The sequence below is a fragment of the Emys orbicularis genome, chromosome 13, assembly GCF_028017835.1.
Source record: "Emys orbicularis isolate rEmyOrb1 chromosome 13, rEmyOrb1.hap1, whole genome shotgun sequence".
NCBI lineage: Eukaryota > Metazoa > Chordata > Testudines > Emydidae > Emys > Emys orbicularis.
The window spans coordinates 14,717,790-14,727,622 of NC_088695.1; the positions used below are offsets into that span (position 1 = coordinate 14,717,790).

The 9,833-nt window shown below is 42.0% G+C and overlaps 1 protein-coding gene and 1 pseudogene across 1 annotated transcript; both read left to right on the forward strand.

The window, feature by feature from the left end:
• The first annotated feature begins 289 nt into the window (after positions 1 to 289).
• On the forward strand, positions 290 to 1,231 carry LOC135887480 (olfactory receptor 5V1-like; annotated as a pseudogene).
• A 2,578-nt stretch (positions 1,232 to 3,809) lies between these two features.
• On the forward strand, positions 3,810 to 4,739 carry LOC135887481 (olfactory receptor 10A7-like). The gene has a single exon (XM_065415226.1). It carries the CDS (start codon positions 3,810 to 3,812, stop codon positions 4,737 to 4,739), a length of 930 nt encoding a protein of 309 aa, XP_065271298.1.
• The last annotated feature ends 5,094 nt before the right edge of the window (positions 4,740 to 9,833 follow it).

Here is a 9,833-nt window from a genome sequence, read left to right on the forward strand (position 1 = left end):
ATCAGTGGGACCTGACTCTGGGATTTAGATGTCTAAAGTGGCAGGTGCCTATTGTGTATCTATCCCAATTTGTCTATTTAAAACACACAAATTGCATCCAGCATGTCTCTCTCTCTCTCTATAAATTTTCTATTTAAAACATAAATTTTACAGAATGGATTAAGGTTCTCTTTACAGTCATCCTACTGAAGACATGATCTTCACATGCCATTTCAATTTATTTTTATTATGTGTGTTAATTTGATTTTTTTTTCTTTCTGGTCTTCCAGGTCATAGATTTCTGGAATAAATACCAATGAAAAATCAAACCACAGTCACCAAATTTATTCCCTTGGGACTTTCCAGTGACCCATAAATGCAGATTTTCCTCTTCCTGGTGTTTTTAATCATTTATGTAATTACTCTGTTTGGGAACATAGTGGTCATGGTGGTGATAAGAGCTGATTCTCACCTTCACATCCCTTATTGTACTTCTTCCTCTTTCATTTATCCTTTGTTGATATCTGCTATTCCTCAGTCACTGTGCCTAATATGCTGATGAACTTCCTAGCAGAGCACAAAACTATTTCTGTCAATGGCTGCATTGCCCAGATGTTCCTTTTTATCCTCTCGGCTGGTACTGAAGCTTTCATTCTCTCAGCCATGGCTTATGATCGCTACGCAGCCATCTGTGACCCATTGCTTTACGTGCAGACAATGAGCAAAGGGATGTGTGTTCAGCTGGTGAGTGGTGCATGGACCATTGGATTTTTCTATGCCCTGCTTCACACAGTTTTTTGCCTCAAGTTGCATTTCTGTGGGGCCAATCATATTGATCAATCCTGCTGTGAGCTCCCTCCTCTATTACAACTTGTCCTGCACTGAGACCCTCACCAATCAAATGGTGCTTCTAACTTCTGCTGTGATACTGGGATCAAGCTCCTTCCTCCTCACCCTGATCTCCTACATTCCCATAATCTCCACTATCCTAAGGATACACTCTGCGGAGGGCAGGCGTAAAGCCTTCTCCACCTGTTGCTCCCGCCTTATTGTAGTTGGTTTGTTGTACCTGGCAGCTTTTTTCCAGTACACAAAACCCAGCTCAGTCTCCTCTGTGGCTCTGGATGAAATGTTGTCCGTCCAGTACAGCATCCTAACCCCCATGTTAAACCCCATTATCTACAGCCTGAAAAGTAAGGAGGTGAAAACAGCTCGAAGGAATATATTGGGGGAATTCAGGTTTCTCAAGTAGAGCTTAGCATAGAACTTTTTGTAACTAGTGTTTGGGATGTTCTCAGCTCAGGTATCTGACTGACACTTTTGGCTAAATCCTCCGCTGGTCTAAAACAGTGTAGATCCATTGAAGTCAATTGGCCAAATCCCCAGCACGTGTAAATCAGCCATAGTTCTATTGGAGCCAGTGGGGGTGATCCCCAGCTGAGGCTAGATTCACAAAGGGATTTAGACTTGAACAGGAGAGATTTAGAGACACCCACATCAAGATAACCCATAATGCAGGGTCAAGGCACGCACATGGGAGGGGGCAGATCCCTGTTTCAATCATTTCTCCTCATCAGACACCTGAAGTAGGGGTCTCCCACATCCGAGATGAGTGCCATAACCACTAGCATAAAAGTTATGCTGGAGCTCCTCTTCCTAATTCCTTCTCCTTGTTGGACAAAAACAAATGTGTATATAACTAGCCATGAACAAATTCAGGGTGGAAATTAGAAGAAGGTTTCTCACCAACAGAGGGGTGAGATTCTGGAACAACCTTCCAACAGGAGCTGTAGGGACACACAACTTAATTAGTTTTAAGAGAGAGATGGATAAATTTATGAGTGCAACTGTATGATTGCATTTCCTGAGATGTTGGAGGGCACAGCTTAGCAGCCCTGGACCTCACTTCTGGTTTATGTCTTAGCTTCCTAAAGGTCATGCTTCAGGGTTTCGGGTAAGGAAGGGGATCCCCCTCTGGGAATGTATTCTGGGAGGGTTTTGTTGTTGTTGTTGTTGTTGTTGTTTTTGGTCTCCTTCCTCTGAAGCATCAGGGATGGCCACAGCTGGAGATGGGTTCTTGGATGAGGTGGGCCAGGCCTCTGAGGTGGCACCATGTATTCTCTCTGTCAGATGTTTGCTGAGGCCGTTCTTGCTCACATAATCAGGGACTAACTGATCTACAACTCTCACCCAGCACATTTCACTTCAATTTTGACTTTTTCTTTTTTTTTTACTATTTCTATTTTATTTACTTTTAAATGTTATTTGTTATTTTTTTTATTTTCCATTTTTTTATGTTTTCTTTTTAATATATTTATATTTTATTTTATTGCATTTTATATTTTAATTTTATGTTTTATAGTTTTTTATTTTTATAGTGTTTATTTTAATTTTACATCATTTTGGTTTATATTATTTTACTTTTTATATTTCATTTCTATTTCTTTTATAATTGTATAGTGTTTTATTTCTTTTTAATTTATTTTAGAATTTTGATGTATTTGCGAAACTAAATGTCACTGAAAATGACACGTCCCAGTAGAAAGTTTTGATTTTGATGAATCAACATCTCCATCAGAAAATTTTCAGTCAGCATCCAACTGAGTGCTCAAGACAAGGTGTGGACTTCAACTACAATCCCAGTTTTAATTATCCTCAGTGAGTGCTTGGCCATATAAAGAGACTGGGAATTTCCTCTATAAATGACTCTATGGCTGATGACTGCAATGATGATGGGGAGGTGAGATGCTTCCAGTAGCCTGATTTCCACTAAAATCAGGCCCACAGAATTCCCTATGTGGTGCTCTAGGCAGAGGAAAATTCTTTGAGATGCCTTCACCCAAATCCCCAACTTCAGGTCCCTAAACCCCTCACACTCTAGACCGTAACCCAGAGGTCACTGCCTCATCCCTGTATTCAGAGCCTATGTAAACAATACAGAGAAGTATCAGAGGGGTAGCCATGTTAGTCTGGATCTGTATTAGCAGCAAAGAGTCCTGTGGCACCTTATAGACTAACAGACGTATTGGAGCATGAGGTTTCGTGCGTGAATTCACCCATGAAAGCTCATGCTCCAATACGTCTGTTAGTCTATAAGGTGCCACAGGACTCTTTGCTGCTAATACAGAAAAGATCATTCAATTTTCAGAATGTCACTAAGCAGTTTGAATCAACAATATTCCTTGGCAGAGAAATTCAAAAGTTAATATGCAATGATCACAAAGCAGCATAAAAACTGATCTACATGGTACAGCACAAATGAAATCAAATGATGACCACCTAAAAAGGCTTAGGAGGTGAGGGTCTGGACTGGTACAACCTCACTCATGGTGCGTTGGTTTCTGTTGGGGACAATGGAAGCTTCTGAAGTCCAAACCAAGCCGATTCGCAGCCAGCAAAATTGTGGGGTGTTTTACCAGCCCAAACGAGGCTGTGAGAATTCAGGGAATCCAGTGCCTACACCTCCATTTGCAACACTCCTCCTGGTGATCTGGTTTTCCCACTGCACACCACTAGTATCAGCTCTTGGGAGCAGAATGAAGGGAGCAAGGCTTAATCTGTTGCCAAACAGAAAAATGAAGGTTTTTACACAAATCTGAGCTTGCCTTAGCAGCATGTTTGTGTGTCAGTTTTTCCCATTCACTCTCAGATGTCATAAGCCTCCATTATATGACTCCAAGCCCCCAGCCTGTGTGCTCAGCCCAGTATTTGTGTGGGTGACCTGAAGGAGAGGGAGCATTCGAACATTAATGCATTTAAATTGATAATGTGATATTGACATTTAACAAATGCTGTTCTTGTTCTCTTGTAGAGTTTGGTTCATTTCTGCCATGGCAGACACAGAACAGGGAAATCAAACCTCCCTCACAGGGTTCATCCTCCTGGGATTTGGGACTGTCCCAAAACTGCAGATCCTTCTCTTTCTGGTGTTCCTTGTGATTTACATTGTGACCATGGCCGGGAATATCCTCATCGTTGTGCTAGTTTTGGCTGATCAGCACCTTCACATCCCCATGTACTTCTTCCTGGGGAACTTGTCCTGCTTGGAGACCTGCTACACCTCCACCATCCTGCCCAGGATGCTGGCCAGTCTCCTGACTGGGGACAAGACCATTTCTATTGGTGGCTGCATCACACAATGTTACTTTGTTGGCTTCTTTGCAGCCACCGAGTGTTATCTCCTGGCAGTGATGTCTTATGATCGGTACATAGCGATATGCAAACCATTGCATTATGCAACCCTTATGAATGGCAGTTTCTGCCTCCAGCTAGCAGCTGGGTCTTGGATAAGTGGGTTACTGGCTAGTTCTATAGTAACAGGTATGATGTTACAATTACCTTTCTGCGGCCCCAATGAAATTGATCATTTCTTCTGTGAATTTACACAAATAATAAATCTCTACCGCAACGACATCTACCAGGTGGAGCTTTTAATTACCATTCTGTCTGCTTTATTCACCCTGCCCCCATTTGCTTTAACTGGGACATCCTACCTGTATATCATCTCCACCATCCTGCGAATCCCTTCCACCACCGGGAGGCAAAAGGCATTTTCTACCTGCTCCTCTCACCTCATTGTGGTGACAATTTTCTATGGGACCCTAATCATTGTGTATTTGCTACCAAACACCAACACACTCAGAGACCTCAACAAAGTGTTCTCTGTCTTCTACACAATTCTGACTCCTATGGCCAATCCCTTCATATACAGCCTGAGAAACAAAGACGTGAAAGAGGCTCTGAGAAAAAAATGCCAGTAAATGCGTAGATTAATATCTCATGATTTTTAAGCCATTCTCATCATTTTTCACACCTGTCTCATTAAGTTTGCACATTTGGGGTTGAATTTATGGGCTTGTCTTTGGGTCATGGGGTGTGATTTCAGCTGGTGTAGACAGTCCACAGCAAGCTTTACTCTAGCTACCAAGTACTGGAGCATTAAAGCTGCGGCAGCGCATGCTTCAGCTGAGACTAGCCATGTAAGTAAGTTCACAGGATTCTGGGTGGGCTGCCCAGGCTGAAGGACAGGCTGCTGCAGCTCCATTGCTCCAGTACCTGAGCTAGCTAGATTAAAGCTGACTCGGGTGTGTCTACACGAGCTGCAGTAACATCCCGTGATTGCAGTGCAGACATACCCCTAACTGCAACGTTAGCTTGAGGCCCAACTTGAGTTAAACTCGAGCTGTGGCTTTTGTCTTTTAATATATACAATTGTGTATATATATATACAATTGTAAAACCTATCAATTATGGTTTTTGGTTTTTTTTTTTTACACTGTACCCTGGATTTCTTAACAATTTAAGGCAGAGCAGTTTTTGTTGGGTTGTCTTTTTGAATTCTGGTCAATTTGTTTAGGCAAAACTAAAAAAATGCTTACATTATTTGTAAAATGTGTGATAGTATAGCTTTTAATCACTTTATTTAATTGTAATCCTTCACTGAAAAGGATAACCGTTTTTCAAAAAGGGGGTGGGGGTTATGTTTCTTCAGATAACAGGGGTGAGTGGGGTCTGTCTTTATCTTACTCCTTCATACAGTTAGAAAAGCTTCATGACACGGGCGTCTCTTTGTTGCAAAATGTTGCTTGCCTAGTGTCATGTTTAGATCCAATATAAAACCATGTGAATATAACTTTATTTCTAATAAAAAATAGTTTGCTGCAGAAGTTAACAGCTTCAGATAACAACCCTGGTTATCTGAAGCTGTCAACTTCTGCAACGAAATAATTTTTTATCTTACTCCTTCACGCAATTACTCAAGCCACATGGCTTTTGTCTTTTTAAGCTTTTATTGGAAATGGTGGGAATATTACATTCACCCCCAAATCTTCATGCTTTACACAAAGGATATCCTGTAAAGCGGTGTTACAAAGTTTAAATTAAAAGGCCTCCTTACAGCTAAAGTCAATTTGTGCTAATTTCCAATAAATGTAAAGACTATAAAAATGGAATAAGAGAAATTGATATAAAGGTTAGGTAAAGGCTGGTATATTACTACAAAAACTTGTGTTATATACAGTGTTTGTCTTTTCATTCCTCTGTTTAAAGAGCTGCATTTTTTTAAACAGACCACCGGTCAAAAGCCATGATACTTGGGACGTTGTGATTGGTTCAGGGAAATATATTCTATGGTGTTGCTGTAGGTCCTGATTGGCTCAACCAAGAGGCATAGTTTGCCCCAGGCTGGCTAACCCTGCATTTGCTGGCATTTGCCTAGAGGTAGCTGCAGGGGTAAGATGCTTTTCTCTTCTCTCTGCCATGTGGCCAGTGACACAGGCTTAGATAGATTAGATTAGAGACAGAGAGACGTCAAAAGTGCCCAAATGACTTGGAAGCTTAACTCCCATTAATTTTCTATGGCACCTACATTCATCGATTTTTAAGCCCAGAAAGAATCATTAGATCATCTATTCTGACCTCCTGTATAACAGGGGCCATTAAATTTCACCCAGTTGCCCCTGGATTGAGTCTAATAACTTATGTTTGACTAAATCCTATCCTCCAGGAAGGCACCCAGTCTGAGTTGGTTCTGATAGTTAATCACCATCACTGTTAAAAAGATGTGCCACATTTTTAATTTGAATTTGAGCTTCTTGCCCTTGGATCTCATTATTCCAAGGTTAAGCTCCTCTGCTACTGAAGCACTTTAGAAAAAAGTCCCCACAATTAATAAAAATGTAATAAAAACCCAGGTTGCTTGTGAGCCACCTGTGGTCAAATATTTATTGAAATTCTTTGAGTAATTTTGAATGAGTGCATTTGTGAACATTATGTGGTTCTGCATGGAAAAATTTGGAAAAAATCACTGTATGCATCACTTGCTCTACATTATTCAGCCATCTCTATAGATGTTAGCCTTGTTTGACCTTAGTATGAAGTTTGTATCAGTTGTGTTAACCATTTTGTGCTCTCACTTACAATGAACATTCAGATTACAGTGGAACATATTCAGGCTATTCTAGCACTGAGGCTATAAAGTGAAAATGATGAGACATAATAGCTCATTTATTTAATATTCAGTGTGCGGAAGAAAGCAGGGTTGTGAAGTGCTATCATCTTAACAGGCAATAAAAACTCACCATTAGGAATAACAGACCAGATTCTAACCTCCAGTTAACCTTGTGCAAATCTGGAGTAACATCATCAGCTTCAGTAAAGTTATTCCAGGTTTACTAATGGTGTAAATAAGATTGCAACGTGGCCCAATATCTCTTGCTCTCAGCGGGGCATAAATTTCCTTTCTTATTTTCTTCCCTTTGCACACTAGAAAAAAACCCACAGAGTAATCTTGCAGACACATTTGTTTGCCAGGCAGCAGAAATACTCTGATTCTGCACAGTGCAAATTTCTGTTAGAGTAGACTCTTGTGAGAATTGACAAGCCAACATGTATGTATATGTATCATACAAAAACTATGTATCTATCTACCTGCCTTAGGAATTTTTTCCATACTCATCAATGGGGGCCAGCTAAGTACATTGAATATTGCGACTCTGTGAGAGGGACAAAAAAAAATCAGATATACACTCCAGCTGAATTGTGAACCAGGGCAGAACCAGGGCAGAACCAGAAATCACTCCAAAGCAAGGCCAGGTCTACACTAGGAAATTAGGTTGGTATAACTGCATTGTTCAGGCCTCGCAGTGCATTGGTTTTGGGTACTATATACACAACAATTAAAGTCCTATAAAAATGGTAACCACAATAATGTGAGAGAAGCAGGTGGAAAAACATCCAATCTTGATTTTAAAATGGTCACTGATGCACCAAATCAAGAAAAGTCAGAGGTGATTTTTTTTTATAAAACCATTATCTGAAGCCACCATTACAAACATAAAGCATCTTATTTTAAAAACCAAACACTTTACTGTGGGTGACTTGTACAATTATATTTGCATAACGCCAACATGGGATCTCCAGATCATAACACCTGAGCCAAAAGACCCAGCTTTCTTGGCTAGTGGTGTAGCAGGCACATCAATCTGTAGTTGGCCTAGTCACCAGTAGCAGAGGCCAGACCGTCAGCTTGAGCAGGTAGTGCTGACACTTCCAGACTCCCCCTGGCCAAGGAAGCCCATCCCGAGATCACAGACTTCCCAGTTCAGTTCTCCATACAGGCCACCACTTGCAACGCTAACACCCCCGGGTGCGTCATCATCATCAGAGATCAAACTTGGTCCTCTGGACCTTAATACATGAGCCTCTCCTGCCGGAGCTAAAAAAGCCCTCTCTCTCAGCCAATGCTGTAGCAGACTCATCACACTGTAGCTGGCCTAGCCACCGGTAGAGGGGGACAGAGTGTCACACTGAATAGGCATGGCTTACACTTGAACTAAGCGGTTTCACTAGCCTCCATCCCACACCATGCACGTGCCAGCATTGCTCCCTGGGGCTCCTCTCCAGGCAATGACAGCCCCGTGAGAAGCTGGGCCCAGGGACGTATCACAGGGGGAGGCGGACGGGGCGGAGGGGTTGCTCAGAACTCACGGGGACCATTTTCAGGAGGGGGGCAATACTCACACGTGCAGCCTCCCACTCCCTACAGCAGTCAGTGGTCTCCACAGGCGCTCTGCCCACCTCACTCCCCCTCTGTGTGGTTGCATCAACCATCAACCCCAGTTACCCTCCCCTGCACAGGTGTGCTGTGCTGTCTGGTGGGGAGTCTGCAAGCAGGGACCTGGATCAGGGGAGGTAGAAAATCCCGGTAGAAATCATAAAAATCCGAATACTGGATTTTTTAAAACCTGGGGATTTTTTGGAGGTTTTCGGTAAACAACGAAAGTGAAGGGCCTTATTTTTAAGAGAGAGGCCAATATTTTATAATCATGACTCGTGAATTTGCATGCCTCCTTTTTTAGCTGTCCAGATTGAGATGCCTGTAAGGGCCCTGAAGTACTGAGCACCCTTCTTTTGAAAACTGGGCCAATTTAATGTGTCTCAAGTTCAGCATCCGAATTCACCAGTTACGTTTGACAATCTTGGCCAAAACATACACTAAATTAGTGTGCAAGAGCCCCCAACCCCCTGCCATCATTAAATATTTAACAGATTCTGCAAGGACCTTGCAAGCAAAGTATTTCAGCAGGACTGCTGGTGGAATAAGGTATTATATACTGTTCAGTGGGAGTTAGGGTATCGCAGTGTGGTCCATAAATAACACTCAGAAGATCTGAGCTTCAAACAGAAGGTTGGTCTAAAGCTTAACTAAAGAAAATCTGGCAGGAGACCTTTTCAAAGCTGCAAATGGAAGTTTAGTGCCCAACTCCCATTGACTTATCAGGGATTTGGGCACCTGACTGCCCCTTTATGCCTTTGGCATTCGTTCCCAATCATACTAAATAGTAACACTCCAATGGACTTCAATGGCACAGGATTGGAGGCCTGGTGCTTTTCATCTTCAAAGTGATCCACACAGTTTAACTCATTACTTCTCACAAAGTGCCTGGGTGGTAGGTGTTGTATAACCCAGCATTAGGAAGGTGGAAGAAGGATGAGATGAGATAATGCAGCATTTTCTTCTTTATAACTTAATTTTGTTTTAATGAAAATGAGTGGAAGGGAAACAAGGATCCATTTATCTGTGTGATGGTGTATGACAAGTTGGAATCTCTGACATGACCTCTTCATTCAGGATTTCAAGGAGTGGGATATTGATTCTGTCATCCATCTTGCAGCTCTCTCTCTCCCTCCCATCCACCTCAGTTCTCTCATTAAAGAGACCTGTATTTGCCTATGAGGACACCTCAATTCTGCTCTCCCACTTGGTTCACTGTGTCGGGGATCCATTGCCAAAAGTGAACCTGATTTATGCCTCGCACGAGAAGATGAGATCTCCTTGGCAATTTTGCTGATGG

Coding starts and splice junctions, on each gene's coding strand:
- LOC135887481 (XM_065415226.1), top strand. CDS start 3,810: ATGGCAGACACAGAACAGGGAAATCAAACCTCCCTCACAGGGTTCATC.